Below are 20,947 nucleotides of genomic sequence, written 5' to 3'. Positions count from 1 at the left end.
TACAGCCTGGTGTGGTGACCCCTGCCTGTAATTTCAGCAACAAGGGAGTCTGAGGCAGGAGGATCTCAAATTCAAGGCCAGCCTTAGCAATTTAGGGAGACACTTTCTCAAAACAAAAATGAAAAGATCTGAGATGTAACTCAGTGGTAGAGCGTCCCTAACACCAGGTTCAATTCCCAATACTGAAATAATAATAATAATAATAATAATAACAACAACAACAACAATAATAATAATGTGGTTGAATTCAGATGAAATTAGCAAGCTCAGACATTGTCCAATGGAAATTGAAGTAAAAAAAATTTTTTTTTTCTCCAATACAGGTCAGCAATATGTTTTAGGGCAAAAATGCATTCCCTTCAAACACAGCAGTACTGAAACCAGAGTTTTGAGATGAGACTAGATTTCTCGCTTTGCCAAATTCCTCTGGATCACAAATTTTGAAGAATAAAATCCACACTCACCGAAGGGAAGAGTAAACAGAGCAAGATTTATTTAATCAAGGTCGACTCCTGCCATGCTGGTGGAGGAGGGGACCTGATCACAGAAAAACCCATTTTGGTGTGTCAGCTTAGGAGTTTCTATATGGTTCTGTGTAGGGCATGCAGCAAAATGTATGTAAAACAGGTATTGAAAAGGTACCAAGGATGTCGCCTTCCTATAACTTCCATCCAGGTTTACCCTGCCTTGCCTTTCCCACCTCTAGGACAAAGGAGCTGGCTGGAGGTGTTCCCACAGGTGAGCCTCAAGGTTGATCGTGCACATGAACATGTCTGCAGGACAGCCTCCAGGGGTGGTTCCTGTGTTTGAATAAGAAAGGCTATCAGTAATAGGGATATAGCTCGGTTGGTAGGGTGCCTGCCTTGCATGCACAAGGCCTTGGGTTCCATCCCCAGCGATGCAAAAGAAAAGAAAAAGAAAGAATGGTCATTGATATTTGTATTAAGCATCAAAGTATTTTGATATCAAAGCAATGTTGCCATTTCTCCCATTTATTTTATCCATTCCTTTTCTCTTTCATTTTCTTTGCAGAAATTTTTTGAAGCAAATTCCTAAAATCATGTAATTTTACCTCTACATGGTTGTCAGGCATCTTTCAGAATTTATGGACACTTTCTTGTATAGCCACTGTGCCATTACTCAGTTGTAAAATGAAATTAGAAAAATGTTATCTTGGGGCTGGGGTTGTGGCTCAGTGGTAGAGGGGTCGAGTAGCATGCATGAGGCCCTGAGTTTTATATATAATCATATATACATATATATGTATATATGTATACATATATATATATATATATATATATGCATATATAAAAAGAACACTATCTTGAGAAATACCAGGAGAAAGGGTCAGTTCTCCTCCCCTCTGTCAGCCTTTCTTCAGGAAATCTAATTAACCATGGGCTTCTACCTTTTGGATGGCAAATAACTATCTCTAGGAGTCTGACTACTCCCTTTTGAAATGTAAACACCCCTGTCAGGAGGCTTCATACACAAGGCTAGAGATTTATCTACTGGCTGTGAAAAACAGCCAGTTTCTCTTATTGCTTTTTGCTTCTGTAACCATGCTTCCCACTGGAAAGCCCCATAGAAGGCCTTCTGTCATGTAGACCAGAAATTTTATGGCACCAAATAGCCAATACATGTTGTGAAAAACTGTGGATCAGCGCTCAGAATTTGTAGTTTGTTTTCCTCTGAGCCTGCTGACGTAAAATAGTTTGGAGTTCTCTCCAAGTGCTGCTTCTCGACCAGTCTGTTTCCCACAATACCATAACACAACATCAAAACAAAATTATTTCTTAGAATCGTCTGACACTAGGTCCATAATCAAATATCCTCAATTATCTCAAAAAGTCTTTTTATAGTTGCTCTATTTGAATCAGTATCCAAATCACACACATTTAGATATTATGACTCTAACATTTCATCTAGAACTGCTTCCTCCTCTTTCATGCCAGTATAATTAAACTTTGAAATAATTTGCTACATGGCACAGATAACTTAGACAATGTCCTCTGTTTTTCCCTCTGGAAGATAAAAGAAACAAAGAAAACAAAGATGAATAACAGATACAAAGATTAAAATGGTACCTGAAATTAAAATCTACCATTACCCATAAAGAAACATTTCATTACATAAAATGAACATTCAATTGAATCAGCTGATTTTTTTTTTTTGCCATGCCTGTTAATGTATTAGATAATTTGTAAAATAAATAATTAGATATTTTAGACTGGACTTCAGCTTCTGCCATAATAATTGATGTATCATGACATGGTTTTTATGATACTGTTTTTCATAACACTCATTGTGTTTCAGTGAGGTTTCATTGGGTAGACTTCAAAAATTGCTTGCTCCCTCCCTCCCGCCCAAAAAAAAAAAAAAAAAAAAAATGGAGAACCAGAAACTCACAAAAACGTGGATCAGTTAAGAAGGGAAGGGGCTGCCTTGGTATTACCAGGTAAAAGCCTGAGGACTGCGGAATAGGAAAACTGAGTCTGGCTTCCCGGCTAGGCAATGGTCTTCCAGAGTAGTAGATCTAGTTCCAAGTTGGTAGCACCCATGGTCACATGCAGAGGCAGAGGTGAGTACTCCCCATAAGACTCAGTATCCAGTACTCACAGTCTGTTGTGAGTTCACAGTTATGGAAAACCAGCCAAGAAATGAGGACTGTAGGGGCTGAAACTGTAGCTCAGTGGTAGAGCACTTCCTAGCATGCTTGAGGCACTGAATTGGATCCTCAGCACCACTTTAAAAAAATACATATAATAAATACATAAAATAAAGGTATTGTGTCCATTTACAACTGAAAAAATATTAAAAGAAAACGAAGAGGACTGTAAATTAGAGACCAAGGAAACTATACTCCATGGAGCTAGACCTTGCTCCAAGTGAGACAAAAGGGAATGGGCCTGACCACCCCACAAACACACACCGAGGTTTCCCATCAAGTGCAAGCTGCTTTTCTGGGAACTTTACCACTGGGCCACATCCCCAGCACTGTTTATTTTTTGAGGCAGGGTCTCACTAAATTGCTGAGGACCTCACTAAGTTGCTGAAGCTGGCTTTGGACTTTCGATCCTCCTACCTCAGCCTCCAGTCTCTCTGGGTGAGCTAAGAGCTTATAATACTAATGACTGCAAAAAAAAAAAAAAAAAAAAAAAAAAAAAGACTTCAAAGTGCTGGAAATCTTAGGTTTATATTGTACCACAAAGTGCAGAAAAACAGAGGGAAAAACAGAGGACATTGTCTTAGTTATCTGTGCCATGTAGCAAATTATTTCAAAGTTCAATGTGCAGTTCAATACAATTGTTTCAAGGTTTCTGTAGACCAGGTGGTCCAGCCATGGCTTAGCTGGGTTCTGTGTTTCAGGAACTCTTCCAGGCTGTAGCTGAAGTGGTGGCCAGTGTTGCAATCATCCCTAGGCTCAAACATAACAACCCACACTCACTCACACAATTGTTGGCAGGACTCAGTTCACAGGCTATTGACCAGAAGCCAACCTTGATTCCCTATGTCTTGACTTAGAGTGGATCACAATAGGGCAGCTTGCTGCATTACAGCAAACAAGAGCACATTCAAGTAAGATAGAAGACACAGTCTTTACAAAGTCTCAGAAGTGACTTCCCATTACTTTCACTAAATTCCATTTATTTTTTATTTTATTTTATTGGGGGGGGTACTGGGATTGAATTCAGGGGCACTCAACCACTGAGCCACATCCCCAGCCCTTTTTTTTTTTTTTTTTTTGGTGGGCGTGTTTGCAGGTTTTATTTAGAGACAGGGTCTCACTGAATTGCTTAGTGCCTGGCTTTTGCTGAGGCTGGATTTAAACTTGAAATCTTTCTGCCTCAGCCTCCCAAGCTGCTGGGATTATAGATTGTGCCTGGCTCCATTTATTAAAAATGGCTTGCATTTATTAAAAATTTGTTCACAAACAAGAAAAGAGGAGAGGGGTGAATACCAGAGGGTGGAGGTCATTGAGACCCATTTTAGAAACAGTTTACTGAAGACACAATCACAAAAATCAGTCAACGGCAAGAAAATATCAAGAAGTCAGATGCAGTGACTTACATGTATAGTCCAGAGGCTGAGGCATGAGGATCTCACTTGTGAAGCCCCATCTCAAAACAAAACAAAATGGGCTGGGGATGCAGCTCAGTGGTAGGGTGCTTGCCTTGCAAATTGTGGTCCCGGATTTAATGTCCAGTATAGAAAAAATACACACACACACACACACACACACACACACACACACACACATATGTATTAGTCAAAATGCAATATTAGGAAATGAAAAATAGTTTTAAAAATTTAAAAACAGGCCAGGCATGTTGTAATTCCAGCAACTCAGGAGGCAGAGGCAGGAGGATTGCAAATTTGAGGCCAAACTGTCTCAAAATAAAAAATAATTATCTCATGTACATGTATGACTGCATGACCCATGTGATCCTGCAATATGCATAATTAGAAAAATGAAAGATTGCACTCCATTTATGTATGATCTATCAAACTGTATAAATGCATTCTACTGTCATGTACAACTAATTAGAACAAATAAAAATTAAAAAAATAAAAATAAAAAATAAGGGCTAGAGCTGTAGCTCACTGGCAGAGCACTTGCCTAGCAAGTGTAAAGCACTGGGTTTGATCCTTTGCACTGCATAAAATAAATAAATAAAATTAAAATAATTTCAAAAATTACTTTAAAAGGAGCTGGGGTTGTAGCTCAGTGGTAAGAACGCTTGCCTACTATCATGTGTGAGGCACTGGGTTCAATCCTCAGCACCACATAAAAATAAATAAATAAAATAAAAGTATTGTGTTTAAAAAAGAAAAAGAAAAAAATCCTGGGCCTATGGGAAGAAACATTTTATTTTGCAAACTAATTTTTGTTTGTGTTTCTTCTTGTAGAAGTTTGTTGCAATTTAATGCACAGGGTAAAGATCTTAACTTTCTCTTAGTTATTAAAAATCAAATCCAGAATGAAAATGAAACATTTTTAAAGAAACAAATGTTGCCTGTTGGTGCACTCCTATAATCCCAGTCACTTGGGAGGCCAAGTCAGAATGATCACAAGTTCAAGGCCAGTCTCAGCAACTTTGCAAGACCCTCGGCAATTTAGTGAGACCCTGTATCAAAATAAAAAAGAAAAAGGGCTGGGGATGTAGCTCAATGGTAGATCACCTGTGGGTTCAATTGCCAGTATCAAAAGGAGAAAAATATTATTTTAAATATATTGTATATATTTTAAATACGCTTGGATAAATGAAGGTAACTTATCACAAAGAAAGAAACGAACTGATTTAATTGCTAACTCAATGAAGATTTAATGTATCACTTCAAACACACTAAGAGGAAAGAATCTAATATATGTCAATACAGGATTGTTCAAGTCACTTTTTTACATCCATAAAATTGATTTTAAGACAAAAAAACATGAAGCACACATACTTTTTGATGAGAAAAAGCATGAAAAGTTCGGTACAATGATCACATTTGCGAAAACATGTTTGCATTGTTAATTTTTTAAATTATTTTAGGGAAAGAATTTGAGGAGTATTTTCCCATTTTACATCGTACACTATCATGTATAAATTTGTTAGGAAAGTAATGCAATTTTTATGATTCGGGAAAATAAAGAATTTCCTTTTTCTATTAACAAAAACAATCATCTCCTTCGGTGGTTACTAGGCAACGCTCTCCGGACCAAACCATCCTCAAAATTGTGTGGGGGGTGTTTTCTCGATATCGCCCAAAGGAGGGTGCTGGGACTTGGACAAACAGCCATCTTTGAGCAGGGCTGTTTACACTTTTAGAATGGAAATTAGAGCGAATGGTCGTTACTAGGCAACAGCTTGCACGGTCGCCATCTTTAAGTGGGGCACAATGTTTACCACCACGAAATGGAAATCCAGAGGGATGTGGTTGCTAGGCAACGCTTTGGCACCGTCGCCATCTTTGATCGGGGCAAAGATTTTTTTTGTTGTTTAGAATGTAAATTATAGCCTGTAGGATAGTTGCTAGGCAACACTTTGGCACTGTGACAATCTTCAAGATATTCTTTTCATTCTCCTCGTTACATAAATGAAAAATCACGTCAGAAAGGAAGTACAAAACTTTGCAAGTACAATTAGTCGCCATCTTTGTTGGGGGCATTATGACTTCCGGCTGGGGCGGAAGAGAATCTAACAAGGTTTGAGGGTCTGAGTTGGATGAAGAAGGCGGGAGTTTAGTCGGCTACATATTAGCTTCCCTCTCGCCCTCTGGCGGCTCCAGCAGCAGGCCAGTTTAGTGTGATTATTACCACCATGGTCCCAGACCGGCATTGACCGGCCCAGGGGGGTGATTGCGTGCCCGCGTCCCGGAGTACTGGGGGTTCCAAATGGGAGAGGAGGGGACAGGCGGCTCGGTGCATCTGCTGTGCCTCGCGGCCTCTAGCGGGGTCCCCCTGTTCTGCAGGAGCAGCCGCGGCGGCGCCCACGCCCGTCAGCAGGTGGGGCTTTGGACGCCTGGATCTAAATAGAAGGGAGTTAGGGTGCTTTAGACTCCAGATCTTCAAGGGAGAAGGGGCTGGGGAGATTTCCGTGTTGAGTTTAGATATCCCAGGAGGACAATAAGCCTGGCTCCCGGAAGAGGGGCTACCAGGGAATATGGAAAGGGAGGGGGCTTGGAGCTCAGACACTTGGGTATCAAGGAGGAGGGTGTGGGTTGCGCCTGTCTAATATCTCCGACTCATCCCCAGCTCCCGTTCTCTGTCATCGGCTCTCTCAATGGAGTCCATATGTTCGGGCAGAATTTGGAGGTACAACTGAGCTCTGCGAGGACCAAGGACACAACCGTGGTGTGGAAAAGCTTCCACGACAGGTCTCTAGGCGGGAGCTTGGGGCCTGGGTGATAGCCCATGTCGAAGAAGACCCCGTAGGCTTTCCAGCTATTCATACCTTTTGTTTTTATGTGGTGCTGAGGATCAAACCCAGGGCCTCACCTGTGCTAGGGGAGCACTCTACCACTCAGCCACACTGCAACCCCCCTTCCAACTAGTCATCTAGCCAGTGGGATCTTTGACAATCTAGTTACTCTTTGATTCCCGATTGGACTGAGGGAGGTTGTAGCTAAAATTCTAGGATCAATAAGCAGACTCTACTATACCTGTTGCCCTGTTTCCCAGGCCTGGACTCATTTTTCCTTCTCATCTTTGGTTCCCACAGCATCACCCTCATTGTTCTGTCATCTGAGGAGGGCACCTCCGAGCTGAGGCTGGAGAGACTACTGCAGATGGTATTTGGGGCCATGGTGAGAATCTTCAGCTCTCTTCCAATCCCAGAGCTTTGAGCTCTTAGCATCCTTCTCCCTCAGACCTAGAAGTCCAAGCTCCCAACATCTTCCTTCCCCAAAACCCAGGAATCCTAGTCTTCAGTCCCAGCTGTCAAAGTACCTGGCCCCTCTTCTCTCATACTGGAGAGTTCAGGTACTATCTCCTCTATTAGAACTGTTGTCAAGGGTTTCCTGCTCTCCTATGTGGTTCTTCTAGGTTCTTCTTGTGGGACTTGAAGAACTGACCAACATTCGCAACGTAGAGAGGTTGAAGAAGGAGTTGAGGGTGAGGCTGTAGCACATGATGGGAAGCTAAGATACCTATGCCTTGCCATTTGGGAACTATAACTCTCTGCAACCTCTGGAACAGCAAGACCCCATGGTTTTGGGGGTGGCAACTTGGTTATCTGACCTTGAAGCTAGGCCCAGCATTGTCAGTTTTCTCTGGAGGAAGTGGCAGATCTGGGACCCATCCAAGTCCAGGTTTCTCCCTTCTCCCTCTGCCAGGCCAGTTATCACCTCATTGACAGCTTCCTGGGGGACTCGGAACTCATTGGAGACCTGACCCAATGTGTAGACTGCGTGATTCCTCCAGAGGGGTCTCTCCTGCAGGTATTGGCAAGGCTATGGAAACTCCTAAATCTGTCTCTAGGCCTCTGGTTCAGTCTCATCCTCTTCCCCTGGACCATTATCCCAGCCTCCTATATTCCTGATCTCCAGTCTAGCCCCCATTGGCTCCAAAGCATCTTTATGCACTGAAAATCAGCTCTGCCCCTTCCCTGCCCACAGCTCTTCCATTTCCCTCAGGACAAACTCCCAGCCCTTCAGCCTGGTGTTTTAGACCTTGTAGAATCTGGCACCTGTCAAGCTGTTGCAAAATCCACAAACTACCTTCCCACCTGTCTTTCCAGCTCCACAAAGCCCAACAACTTTCCAGCTTCCCAATCTGGGAACATATTCTTCCTTCACCTGGTGAATTTTCACCTTTCCCAAAATACTGCTTTTGTTCATTCACCTGATGGGGCCACCTCCCCGCAGTGTGACTTTCCTCTTGTGTCTACAAGAGGTCATTAATAATGTCTACTTGGCACATAAGAGGGGTCATCAGATGTTAGCTGCTGCTGTTAAAAACATTAGCTTCCGTATGCACAGGTCAGGCTGAGCCGTTAACCAAACTTCACAGTGGGTTGTGGATTGTGACTGCACAAGAAAGAAGGTGAAGGAACTGGGGCTGAGAGAGGGTGAGACACAGCTTGGCCACTTAGCAGTCTCTGAACTGTGTATGTGGGTCTCCTTCCCCTCCTTGCACATCTAGGGTGTCCCTGCCGCCCCTGCCCTTGTCTCCTGACTCCCACTCTGGCCTCCCTTACCCAGGAAGCTCTCTCTGGGTTCGCTGAAGCCATGGGCACAGCCTTCGTCAGTCTGGTGGTGTCAGGCCGCGTGGTATCAGCGACAGAGGGATGGTGGCGGCTCGGGACACCTGAGGCCGTGCTGCTTCCCTGGTTGGTGGGGTCCCTGCCGCCACAGGCCACTCGTGACTATCCGGTGTACCTGCCCCACGGGAGTCCCACGGTAAGTAGGCAGGGCAGTAGGCGCTCTGCCCTGGGGCAGGTGCACCAGGGACGGGCTCTAGAGCGCTAGGCCCCAGGAGGTGGGAACCGCGATGGAAGGGACCCAGCTATGGTCAACCTCATCCTTGTCGCCTGCGTCAGGTCCCGCATCGGCTCCTGACGCTGACGCTGCTACCGGGTTTGGAGCTGTGTTTGCTCTGCGGTCCTCGCCCGCCCCTCAGCCAGCTGGATCCCCAGGTGAGTCAGGCCGGTCAGGCTCCCCAGCTCTACCCTCTACCTGCGCGCGGCCGCTCTTCCCTCCTGGGCCCGCCCTCTTCGCGGCGCGCACCAATCATTTTCGCCCCAGCTCTCCCACGCTCCCTTTCCCTAGTCCCTGCCTTGCCCTGAGGGTCCATCGGGCACTCCCTTCTTCCTCTCTGCCCCGCCCTACCTGACCGCTCCCCCTGCAGCTTCTGGAGCGCTGGTGGCAGCCACTGTTGGACCCGCTGCGGGCCTGCCTGCCGCTGGGCCCCCGAGGGCTGCCCGATGGCTTCCCCCTGCACACGGACATCCTAGGGTAGGGCTCGGGCAGGGAGTGGGTGGCAGCCCTCATTCCTCTTTTCTGGCCCTGACATCTCCTTTCCCCCAGACTGCTGCTCCTCCATCTGGAACTGAAACGTTGCCTCTTCACCGTGGAGCCTCTGGGGAATAAAGGTAATCGAGGAGGGCGGGTGTGGAGGGCCATGGGCCTGGGAGAGGCCCCCCATCACCGGCTCTTCTCCCTCTCAGAACCCTCCCCAGAACAGCGCAGGCGCCTCCTCCGCCATTTCTACGCCTTGGTCACTACAGCGCACTTCCCAGCAGGTGAGAGGCGTGCTGGGGGACACTAGAGAGACTGAAAGGAAAACCCAGCACAGCTGGCCATGGTTTCCCTTGAGCACCCAGCATTGACACAGGCTGGAAGGGAGGGTACCCAGGCTCCTGCCTGGCTTCTGACTTTCTTGGGTAATTCTACTAGTTAATAATAATTAACACAAGGCCTTTTCTTTTGCCAGTAATTTTTAAAAATATTTAAGCCTTTATTTTGTTCATTTATTTATATGTGGTGCTGAGAATCGAAACCAGTGCCTCACACATGCTAGGCCACTGCTCAGCCACAACTCCAGCCCCATCTTGCCAGTATTTTTAATTTAAGAACCCATTCTGTCCTCTAGGTGGGGATAACCCTGCTCTGTCATTATTCCCACATGGAAGAGCAGATTGACGCTCATCCAGTAAGGGGCAGAGCCACAGTTCAAACCCCAGTGGCCAGGCTCCCCTAACCACAGACTCCAGAAAATCCACCTACTGCTAAAAGCACAGCTTTGCCCATTCTCGGGGGTGAGGCTTCTGCAGACTCCAGGTTAGGAAGAAAAGGTGGTCACAGAACCCATGGGGGCCCCTTAGAAGACAGCATAGTCCTGAGGAGACCCAATTAATGTAGCACATCTATGCAGGGCCGTCTGAGGCCAGATCCCCCTAGCTCTGCAGCTCCACCTCCCCAGCCAGCTCCTCCATGAGGCTCCAGCTTGGGTGTCAGCCTAGCGTCTAGCATGTGGTGTCACCTGCAAGTTGCCATTTGTGTTGCCAAGAGGATTGCCTGGTGCCACACACAGGATTCCCAGGGAAACAAGAACCAAGGCTGGGCGGGAAGAGGGTAAGCTGAGGGAGAAAGCCCCTGGCCCTCTTCAGGTTACTGACTGCTGGCTGAGCTGCAAGGCCCTCTTCAGAAGGAGGTCCCAAAGCCTGTGCTGAGTCCCTCCGATTCCAGACTTGGGCCAAGGATGACTTTCAAGGTCAGCATTCTTGCTGAGCCCCACTGGTTACCTCAGCCCTCCCTGTCCTTCCCCAGAGCCAGGACCACTGGAAAAGGTGGAGGATGATGTCAGCCGGGCCCAGCTGCCACGCGCCTGCTATCTGGTGTTAGGGCCTGAGGAGCCAGGCACAGGGTTGCGACTGGTGGCTCTGCAGCTGGGGCTACGGCTGCTGCTGCTGCTGCTGGCTCCTCAGAGCCCCACCCATGGGCTGCGAAGCCTGGCCACCCACACTCTGCATGCCCTCAGCCCTCTCCTTTGAACCACCTAGGATGGGCGCCAGCACAGACATGGGGCTGTTAGCGTCTCTGTTTATTCGCTCACAATAATACACAGCCCCTGGACGGGGAGGGGAGGAAGGGCGACAATGGGGGGAGAGGAGGGGGTACCCACTTCCCTGGCCCCTCTCCCCTCTGTGCTTGGGGGGGAGGGAGGGGCTCCCCCTTGCCCCCCCAGAATGTAAACAGCAGCAGATGAACAAAAATAAAAATACAAAAGGCCAGAGGAAGGTCCCAGGCATCCCCTACCCCTGGGGTCTTCCCTGTCACCAGTGGAGGCCCCCTTACTGCCCCACCCACCACAGCTGCCTCAGTCCTAGGGGCTGCCTGGTGATGGCTACATCCCCCGGGCAGGGTCCAGGGCTCAAAACTGCTGGGCCAGCAGCTCACACAGGTGGCGGGAGACAGGCTCCTTGCTCGTGCGCAGGGTCAGCCGGTACATCTGGATGGGGACATTGGGGAAGGAGTCAGAGGAAATAGCCAAGCAAGAGGGGAGAGAGCCCAGGGAGAGGGTGACACAGGGAAGATGAGAGACAAAGAGGGAAGAAGGATAAAGGAACAAGAAAGGGTGGGGAGGACTCAAGCAGAAATCAGGGAGGGGCATGGTAGGGAAAAGCAGAGCTGGGAGGAAGTGGGGACACAGGCAGTTTCAAAGAGGGGGAAGGGATTAAAAGAGCACAGTGGGGAGGAGACAGTGCTAAATGCATCACAGGCCAGTCTGAGTCAGCCCTGGCCTCAGGCCTCCCTCAGCAGCACTCACCTGAGCCTGAGCATTGGGCTCCAGCCGAAGCAGACAGCCCACCTGTAGGGCTTTCGTCTGGATGATTCCAGCCCCCACGAAATTTTCAGGGTTGGGGTCCACATTGTCCAGGAGCGCTGAGCCAAACCCCAGAAGCTGTGCGGGGAAGTGTCCATCAGTGCCAGAGCTGTGAGCTCCCATCAAATCCCAGTCCCCCAAATATTTGTGAATGGGTATTGGTCCCACTTTACAGGTGGCAAAACAGGCTCAGGGAAGTTAAGCAGTTACTTCTTGGCAAACACGCCCCCAGCCTCTCACCTTGGCCTTGGTAACTTCAGCGTCCATGGGGTGGTTGGCTTTGAAGATTTTCTGTGCCTCCTGCAGAGGGCTGGGGGAAGGGAAAACTCAAAAGTCAGGGACCTGTCACCCCCCATGTGCTGCCCCGCCTGCCCCCACTGCTCACAGGCTCAGCTGCTTCCAACGCTGGAAGAAGTCCTGGGCCGCCATCTCCGTGGGCTGGAAGAACTTGTTGATGGTCACTGGGAGCTTTAGGGTGAGGGACTGCGGGGCGCCACCATACCTGGTGGGAGAGGGAGGGCCCCATGAGGCCCTTCACCCTTGCCCTGGAAGCCCTGTGTTCCAGGGAGCGCTGCACCCAACTCACCGGAAGCGCACTGACAACAGGGGTGGCGTCAAGAAGTCCCGCAGACACTCAATGTTGAGTACTTGCTGCACCTGCGCTCCGCCATCCACCTGTGCGGCTACACGCTTGGTCTGCACGGCCAGCTGTGTCCCCCAATGGTCAAGGAAGCCAGGGACACAGGCAGGGTGCCCTGAGGGGATCTTGGTCACAACTCCGCAATTCTGGCAGCCTGTCTATAGGCTTTTGACGGGCCCCAAGGGCAATCCTGGGCTCATCTTGCCAGACCCGCTCTAGAGCCCCTCCTAGGCAGAAACCTTGGAGCCACTTAGCTGCCTCTCTGGTCTGCAGGCCTTTATGGTGGCTCCATTATTGCTTGGGGTAGGGGCTGACTCCCTGCCCTTACAGCTGGTGACTGGGCAAACTACTTAATCTCTCTTGGCCTCATCCACAAAACGGACGTGTAAAATGTCCTCAGGAGTCAATGAAAGACTCTTTCACAGGTACTTGCCTGTCACACACAGACCATGGCAGTTGGTATAGTCATCACCTGCATTCACACCTGCCTTCACGTCGTCAACCGCATGCGAGGCTGGGTCTTAGCACCCCCACCCCCAACCCTGTGTGCTGCACAGAGCTGCCCCTGATTAATGAGTGAAGCAAAAAACCGAAAAGGTGCTCTGAGTTTGGAAGTCTGGCTCCCTGAATTTTATAGAAGTGGGAGGGGACTGGCACTGCCAGCCACCTTCCAGAGTTTTCCAACTGCTTTGATCTTCCAAAGCAGCCCTATGAGAAGGGAGAGATGGACCTGCGTTTCACAGAAGGGCTAGGGAGGCTGAGAGAGGCACAGGGACTGGGCCTAAGTCCCACAGAGAAGGCCCTGGTTGCTGAAGTTCCAAAAGTAATGTCTCGGGCTGGGGATATACCTCAGTTGGTAGAGTGCCTGCCCCACAAGCACAAGGCCCTGGGTTCAATCCCCAGCACCGCAAAAAAAAAAAAAAAAAAAAAAAAAAAAAAAAGTAATGTCTTCTGAACATCACTCATTATCATCTGTGACTGGGGGAAGAGATTCAGAGGCGCAACTTACAGATGAAGACACCAAATCTCACATGCCCAGGCTCTCACAGTACTAGGGCTGAACATGTCTGGACCTGGGTCTTGGTTTCCTAGTGGGCCAGGCCTGAGAGGATATGAGTCTGGAGGTCTCCCGGGTGGACAACGGTGGGCGAGAAGTTTTGGAACTGCACTGATGTCTTGTTGCCATAGAAGAGATACATACGGCCTGGGGTGGTGGAGAGGCAGGGTTCCGTCTGAGTTCTGACCCCATCCCCAGCCACCAGCCGAGCCAAGGTCTCCCACCAACCCAGTCCCCATAGGCCAGCGGAACACACCCAGGTTCTGCCGGAACTCAGACTTGACTCCAATTTGCAGCAGCTGGTTCTCAAATAGGACCCCATTATTCTTGCACACAAACCTGGATGGGGTGGTGGGGAGTTTAGGATGGCAGGGTGCTTGGCCTGGTCTCCCCACTTGTCCCTGTCACCCTTGCCCATCTCTCCTGGGACTCACTTATTCAGCAGTTCATCAGCTTCCGGGATGGGAGGGCCGATGTCCTCAGGACCTGGGCTGGGGGTGGGGAAAGGAATGAGACATGAAGGAAATGGGGGGCTGGAGGAAAAGGGTGCAAAACACAAGCCTGTGAAGGTCAGAACCCCAGAATTCCCATGCCTAGGTTCTCCAAAGAACCTCAGAGAACTCCAGAATCAGACCAGCAGCTGCCACCAATGCAAATGGGACCCTGGCAGATGCCTGCCCCCCGCACCAGAGGGCACCAAGTTTCACTTTCCTCCAATCCCTGCCTCTGCTGATCATCAGAAACCCCTTGATCAGTGTGCCCAGTCCCCCAACCCACCCTGGGGCCACCTGAGTCTTCCCCCAACCCAGAGGCCACCCCTTACTCAGCAGCTGGAGCTGGATCAGCCAGCAAAGCCATGGGGCTCTCAGGGGCAGGCGGCTCCAGCTCGCTGGGCCATCCAATCCCAGAGCAGACAGAGAAGACAGGCGCAGCAGGCAGCCAATCCCAGAGAGGCAGCAAGAGGGCCGAAGAGAGAGAAAGGGTGAAGGGAAGGAGAAAAGGAAGAGTAGACTAAGAAATGGTGATGGGAGAGGAGAATAAAAGGGTGGCCAGGGTGGCGCAGAGTCCAGAGTGGCCAAAGGGAGGCAGCATCCAGGCCTGGAAAGGCACCAGGGACAGGGAGAGGAGTGTGGCTAGGGGCTGAGCGGAAGAGGGGGCAGTAGCTGAGAGGGGGCAGCCCCGGGAGCTGGAGGAGGGCCTGGCGTGGCAGGCAGTACCTGAGGAAGGCCTGCTCAGGAGTGGGCCCCAGGCTGGGTTGGGCAGGCGGGCCATCAGAGAAGACGTCCACCAGGAGGTTCCCTGCACTTGCGGGAGCTGGGGGTGCCGCCGGGGGAGGGGCTGCCCGCAGCCCCAAGAGGTCAGCAGAGGGCGAAGGCGTGGACTGGAAGGGAGAGGGGCGAAGCTGAGACAAGGCGACCGCTATGACCCAGCCTCGGCCAAGAGTGTGGGCCACCCTGTGGGGCTCACCACGGTACTGGGGGTGGGCTCCACACCCCCATTGATGTCATTGCTGCTGGGGTCCCTCCGGCCATCATCCAGAGCGCTGCCGGCCCCCGGCCCCTTCTTGCGCTTCAACTTGGCCAGGATGGAGGACTCACGCTCGGGGAAGGGGGGCATCTCCTCCAGGACTGTGGCCTGCAGGTGGGACGGGCAGGTCAGGCGAGGGGCCTTTGGTCGTAGGAAAAGGAGGGCAGGTGGGAGAAGCGAAGACTCTGACCAGGACGTCCGTGCTGGCCACGGAGCTGAGGGTGAGGTACTCCACGGCACGCTGCTGCAGCTCCACGTCGGCATTGCGCAGCTGGGAGCCGGCTCTCAGCACGCCCTGGATGGTGGCCTTGGTCTCGGGGAAGAGGTTGATGAACTTGATGTAGGTGGACAGCAGCAGGGCTCGCGTGGCCACGCTGCACAGGTGGAACTTGGAGTGGAGCAGGGAGAACTGCACCGGGGGGCTGAGCGAGGGGCCGCGTCAGCAGCAGCTGGTGCCACCGCCCTGCAGAAGCCCCCTCAGGAGCTGCCTCCCGCAGGAAGCCCCTCCCCAGGGCCACAGGCTGGCCCAAGGGGCTGAGACTCCCCAGGGACAGCGGTCACTGTATCACTGTCCCAGATGCCTGGGGCTTGGGTTCTCTCTTACCCGGTCAGATGGTGGGAGTGCAAGGCCAAGAGAATTCCTGGCGACCCCATCATTATCAGCCCTGAGACTCCTAGAGCTTCCCCAGCCCTGGACCCCTCAGAAGCTCCGGTGTTCACCCCCCAGCCTGAGGCTCCCTCACCTGGAGCGGGGGTCTCCAGCAATCAGGTTCCCAAACTCCCCGAGTATGTAGCCACCAACCTTCACCATATTCTCATGACAGGCTGGGGCCTGGAGGGCCTGGAGGGAGGAGGCCAAGACAATCAGGAGAGGGTCAAGGGACTTGTGAATGCTCAGCATGCACAGACACAGGGCTAGGCCTGTTAACTGGCGGAACCTTTATAACTGTGCCACAGGTAGGACTACAGGTAGGGAGAGGCACAGAGAGGTTAAGAGACTGGCCCAAGCTCATGCAGGTAGGAAAATGGGGCAGCACTGGGCCTCCCTCCCTGGGCACAGGAAATGGGAAAGTACTAAGACTATAGGATGGGACACTACACCCTAGGCACCCACAACCATGCTCTGTGGACTCTTTATCAGGCTCAAGGAGCCATAGTCCCCGTGTCCCCTGGGTAGTCTAGAGGGCTAAAGGCATGGAACTGAGGGTACACTGCAGGAGCCAAGGTCCCACAGCCCAGCTGTCCTTGCTCAGCATCGATGTCCCATCACAGGGGTCACAGTGAAGGATGCTGACCTCAAAAACAGTCTTGGCGGCGTAGCCCTGGACATCATCCCGGTTGGTGACAATCTGCAGCACGCGGTACCACACCTCCTCGCTCACATAGTCACCAGCAATGCGGATGAGGTTAAGGATGGTGTCCACATACCAGCTGTAGTCCACGGCATACTTCTCGGCCAGGATGGCCACCTTCAGTACCTGCCGCAGGGAGGGAAGTGGGAAGGCTGGTGGGGGACAGGGCGGGAGCCAGCCTCTGGACTCACCTGGACCTTGGCTCAGCACCGCCCTCATCTGGAGACTCTGGAGTTCCAGCTCCAGCCCACTTCAGACTCACAATCTCTTCCCGGATGGCATAGTCAGCCGTCTCCAGGTACCGCAGCATCTCTGACACGATCTGCTTGGCATTGCTCCGGTCACACATGGCATACAGGAGGTCAGCTGCCCGCTGCCGAACGCTGACGTCCCGCTCCGTCTGAGGGAAGAGCAGGGCCAGGCTGGGTTCTAAGGTCCCTTGTGGAATAGGGCTGGCCACTCGAGGGCCATGGAGCCCTTGGCTTCCTGAGGTGGGTCAAGGGCCCAGGGCAAGTTTTGCAAAGCTGCACCTTGAGAGCGTTGATGACAGTGTCAATGTGGGTCTTGACAGCTTCGTGGGAGAACTCGGAGCTGGCCAGCATGCACATGCTCTCCAGGGCCAGGTAGCGCAGGTTGGTCTCTCGATGCTGCAGGAACTGGCCCAGCTGGTTACAGGCGCGCACCAGGAGGTTGGGCTCACTGTCACCACAGGCAGGGCACACATGAGGAGTGGCAGGGGAGAAACAGAGATGGGAGATGAGACAGAGGTCTTAGATTCCAGCTGATCCAGCTCACTGCTCCCACAGGATTCAGGTCTTAACTTCTGCCCACCCCTATAACCTGGACCTGACCCTCCTGAGGACTCAGATGAGCCCAGATAAACAGCAACTCTGCCACCTAGGAAGGGCCGCAGCACCAACTTCGTGGGGTAACATTTGACACCTCCATCCTCGTCTTACCAAGCCCAGCCCTCCTCCCCCAGAACCAGGGACCCAGCCCCAGTCCTCCTCCCTCAGGCCCAGCCTCCTCCCTCAGACCCAGGGTCCAGGCCCAGCCTCCTCCCTCAGACCCAGGTCCAGCCTCAGCAGCCCGGTGGATACCTGTCGTAGTGGATGATGAGGCTGATGGTCTCGAAGAGGATGGCGTTCTTAGCATTGGAGTGCTGCACCTTCTTGGACTTGGGAGGCTCCTGGGCCTTGTTGAGCACGGTCTCCAGACATTCCACCAGCCGCCCCTTCACAGCCGCATCCTCTGAGCAAACGGAGAACACAGCACACAGAGTTGGCTGCCCACTGGTCCACCTGGTGAGGCAGCAGCCCTGCCACTGCTCTTGGAGAAGCTCAGGCTGCTTCTGCAGCTCCAGGCCAGGGCCTTTGCCTCCTCAACACTTCTCAAGTCCCCAGTCCAGCAGGGGAAGGGACACAAGGCACCCCTGAGACAGAGGATCCATCCCCAGACTTGAGCTCGAGCTCTCATCTCTCTCTGACTCCGCTGGGCAAGCGGCTCCACCCCGGGGAGGCTGTTCCCTGTCCTGCAGCACTGGTGGTCATTAGGATCCTCCCAGAACTAAGAAAGCACCCCCTCCCCAGACCTTCCCGAGGAGTCATCTGTGTGCCCAGAACAAAGCACTGGCCCTCACCGCTGGCCTAGACCACTGTGTGCTCGCTCGGGGTGTGCTCCTCACTGGGGCTAGGAATTCAACAGCAGGAAAGCTCCCCAGGGCCCCCAGCTTCCCCTCTGCTCAGACAGAGGAATGCCAGCCAGAAGCCCACAGGAATACCAATCACTGACATTTCCTGAAATGTGATGTGCTATCAAGAGCACAGAATCAGGGCTGGGGAGATAGCTCAGTTGGTAGAGTGCTTGCCTTGCAAGCACTAAGGCTCTGGGTTCAATCCCCAGCACCGCGCCAAAAAAAAAAAAAAAAAAAAAAAAAAAAAAAAAAGCACAGAATCATTGTCCAGTGTTCTAGCAAGAACCATCAACCCAAATCTATCGGGAAATTTACGGGACAGAGGAACAAGTGAAAAATCACCCAAAGGGCAATCAGTCAAATCTAGAACATGGGACACCCTGTGGGACACAATTGTCCTGGTTTCTCCCAAAACAGGTCTGTGTGGCAGTGGGGATTATTAAGAGTAAAAGAAACAGTGGTAGCCGGGTGTGGTGGCACACGCCTGCTATCCCAGGGGCTCAGGAGGCTGAGGCAGGAGGATATCAAGTTCAAAGCCAGTCTCAGCAACTCAGTGAGACCCTGTTGCTAAATAAAATACAAAAAAGGGCCGGGAATGTGGCTTAGTGGTTAAGTTCCCTGAGTTCAATCCCCAGTACCAAAAAAAAAAAAAAAAAAAAGGAAGCAGTGGTAGAAGACGCCATGTTCTATGTTCTGGGTTCAATCCTCGGCACTACAGAAAGAAAGAGTAAAAGACATAATCAAGATATCCAATTTATTATGTGATAATACTGTGATATATTTGTGATAAATGTGTGTGTGTGTGTATACATTTTTTTTTTTTTTTTTTTTTTTTTTTTTTTTTGCGGTACTAGGGATCGAACCCAGGACCTTGTGCTTACAAGGCAAGCACTCTACCAACTGAGCTATCTCCCCAGCCCCCCAAATCTACTTTTGCAAATCTACTTTCATAGTTGTCCAGCAAGTGCGTGTCTGAGAGCAAAGGGGAGTACAAAGAGTGCAGAGCTCTAACGACCGCTGAGTCTGGGCAGAGTTGCCTGGTGTTTGTGACACTGTTCTCCCAAGCTATTTTTAAGTTTGAAAATTTTTCATAATAATAATGGCAAAAACTAATGTCATGCAATAAAAGGGGCAATTCTATCAGGTAGAAAGTGAGAAATCATGCTCAAACTCAATCTTAGGCCTTGCTAAGATCCCGTTTGGTGTCAACTCTGAAAGACATTATGAGGAAAATTAAGAAAACAGTAGCTTGAGGTGTGACAACTGACTTGCAGCTGTAATTGAAAATGCTCACACAGTTTAATAAAATATGCAACAAAATATTTAAAGGTAACATGGTTATTTCTACTTTTAAGTATTTCAGAAAAATAATTTGTTTTTCAGTGCCAGGGATGGAACCCAGGGCCTCACACACACCAAGCAAGAGCTCTGCCCCCGAACTCCACACCCGTTCAGAACAAAACAGAAGTGGGTGTGGAGTCAGCAAAATATGAAGTCGACCTAATGGGAGTTTTTCTGTTGGGAAACTTTTCATAACATGTTGCAAATACTTAGAAATAAACTGCAGGTAGCCCAGGGCCACCTGGTGAAAAGGATGGTAGGGGGGTTCCCCCAGCAGGGCCAGGAGCAGGGCCAGGGTTTCAATTCCTGGAACAGAGTCAGAGAAGGTGGAGACTCCACAGGGCCACAGGACAATATCCATCCCTGGCCTCAAGAGCTGGGTGGGGCCTTTGGCGTCACCTATATCATATGTTCAGTTAGTGACTGGAATGCACACGCACACAGGTACACAGACACTGACACGCTCACATGTAGTCATGCGCACAGACACACAGGCAGATCCACACAGATGCCTGGAGCACACACAGCAGCCCAGGCCTGCAGCAGGTGCTGGGTGCCAGCTGACTCAAGGGAACTGGTTCTCTGACACCGCCTATGTGCCAAGTGCCTCAGCACAGGGGTCCCACCAACTGCCCTTTGAGGCCATGTGGCTGAGACACTGAAAGCTCGGGGGTGCCCAACCAGGTACACAGGGAGGGGTGGGACTCTGCCTGGGATGGCCACGTCTCACTGCCAGACCTCAGTTGCTCTGTCTGCATATCATGGACTCCGCTCCCAGACAATTCTTCCTCTCCAGCTCTGCTGGGAAGGTGTGAATGGGCCCTGCCACACCTGGCTCACTGCCACAGCTGTTGTGGCTGTGGGCAATGGGGGAAGGTCCCCTACAAGAGACGAAAACTCCTAACAGAGCAGCCAGGAACTGTCCTCTGGCCAGTTGTGTGACCCTGGGCCAGGAGCTCCTCTCTAAGCCTTGGTTTCCTCCTCTGTAGAACAGGCCTGCTAACAGCCCCTGGCCACAGGGCTTCAGTGAGAGCCCAGCTGCAGGGACCCCGGCTAGGGCAGGGAGCACTGGGATCTGAGCTGCCCTCACCAAGTGCAGCAGCACAAGAGCTAGAGGTGTCCACCCAGCGCAGAAAGCCCGAGCAGTCCAGAGCCACAGGCAAGCGGGCGGCAGAGTTACCTGGAGGAGGGTAGCACTGCAGTAGCCGCAGGAGCTTCACAGAGAGCCAGGGCGCTGGCACAAAGTAGTAGGTGTAGTCCTGGAGGTCGGTGGAAGCCGAAGAGACGATCTGTAGGGAGGAGGCCAAAGATGGGCACAGGCGGGGGCCGGGGGCAGTGAGTGGGGGCTGTGGGCACTGTCCTCTGGAGCCAACACCACCCTTCAGGGGATGCTAAAGGTGTAATGGTTTTGCAGAGCAGGAAACGGAGTCCCTTGGGCACATGCCTAGCACAGTGGGACAGGGACAGCCCGGGTTGGCTGATTTTTTCCAAGCAATGCTGGCTTCAGTGGGACAGAAGTCTCTGC

The 20,947-nt window shown here is 51.0% G+C and overlaps 2 protein-coding genes across 6 annotated transcripts in view; one reads left to right on the top strand and one right to left on the bottom strand.

The window, feature by feature from the left end:
• The first annotated feature begins 6,174 nt into the window (after positions 1-6,174).
• Fuz (fuzzy planar cell polarity protein) lies at positions 6,175-11,462 on the top strand. 2 transcript variants are annotated; one of them, XM_047528420.1, is made up of 11 exons: positions 6,175-6,493; positions 6,743-6,864; positions 7,209-7,293; positions 7,532-7,600; positions 7,822-7,926; positions 8,689-8,886; positions 9,027-9,122; positions 9,335-9,441; positions 9,514-9,578; positions 9,654-9,728; positions 10,756-11,462. In XM_047528420.1, exons 1-11 carry the CDS (start codon positions 6,383-6,385, stop codon positions 10,977-10,979), a joined length of 1,257 nt encoding a protein of 418 aa, XP_047384376.1. In that variant the 5' UTR covers positions 6,175-6,382; the 3' UTR covers positions 10,980-11,462. The 2 variants fall into 2 exon arrangements, with proteins under 2 accessions (XP_047384376.1, XP_047384377.1); XM_047528421.1 differs by lacking the exon at positions 10,756-11,462 and adding an exon at positions 10,596-10,689.
• Ap2a1 (adaptor related protein complex 2 subunit alpha 1) overlaps positions 11,015-20,947 on the bottom strand; it is a 30,348-nt gene continuing 20,415 nt past the window's right edge. For 2 of the 4 annotated variants that reach the window (XM_047528418.1, XM_047528416.1), the window contains exons 7-24: positions 20,603-20,711; positions 17,489-17,639; positions 16,919-17,087; positions 16,651-16,788; positions 16,332-16,514; positions 15,780-15,877; positions 15,227-15,458; positions 14,977-15,144; positions 14,727-14,890; positions 14,333-14,398; positions 13,944-14,000; positions 13,766-13,848; positions 13,567-13,656; positions 12,399-12,522; positions 12,198-12,314; positions 12,053-12,122; positions 11,756-11,890; positions 11,015-11,437 (exon numbers count right to left, since the gene is read on the bottom strand). In XM_047528418.1, coding sequence (XP_047384374.1) covers positions 11,360-11,437; positions 11,756-11,890; positions 12,053-12,122; positions 12,198-12,314; positions 12,399-12,522; positions 13,567-13,656; positions 13,766-13,848; positions 13,944-14,000; positions 14,333-14,398; positions 14,727-14,890; positions 14,977-15,144; positions 15,227-15,458; positions 15,780-15,877; positions 16,332-16,514; positions 16,651-16,788; positions 16,919-17,087; positions 17,489-17,639; positions 20,603-20,711 — 2,232 coding nt within the window. In that variant the 3' untranslated portion in view covers positions 11,015-11,359. The remainder of the gene's footprint in view (positions 11,438-11,755; positions 11,891-12,052; positions 12,123-12,197; positions 12,315-12,398; positions 12,523-13,566; positions 13,657-13,765; positions 13,849-13,943; positions 14,001-14,332; positions 14,399-14,726; positions 14,891-14,976; positions 15,145-15,226; positions 15,459-15,779; positions 15,878-16,331; positions 16,515-16,650; positions 16,789-16,918; positions 17,088-17,488; positions 17,640-20,602; positions 20,712-20,947) is intronic. The other 2 variants (XM_047528419.1, XM_047528417.1) reach the window with 1 other exon arrangement.

Source organism: Sciurus carolinensis, chromosome 16, assembly GCF_902686445.1.
Source record: "Sciurus carolinensis chromosome 16, mSciCar1.2, whole genome shotgun sequence".
NCBI lineage: Eukaryota > Metazoa > Chordata > Mammalia > Rodentia > Sciuridae > Sciurus > Sciurus carolinensis.
Note: the sequence above shows the minus strand (reverse complement) of the source record. Positions and strands in the feature narration are given on the sequence as shown.

Bases quoted from the DNA above. Each gene is read 5' to 3' on its own strand.
- Fuz (XM_047528420.1), top strand. From the start codon at position 6,383: ATGGGAGAGGAGGGGACAGGCGGCTCGGTGCATCTGCTGTGCCTCGCG. The intron at 8,887-9,026 runs GTAAGTAGGCAG...CGCCTGCGTCAG, and splicing joins TGCCCCACGGGAGTCCCACG to GTCCCGCATCGGCTCCTGAC. The intron at 9,442-9,513 runs GTAGGGCTCGGG...CCTTTCCCCCAG, and splicing joins CTGCACACGGACATCCTAGG to ACTGCTGCTCCTCCATCTGG.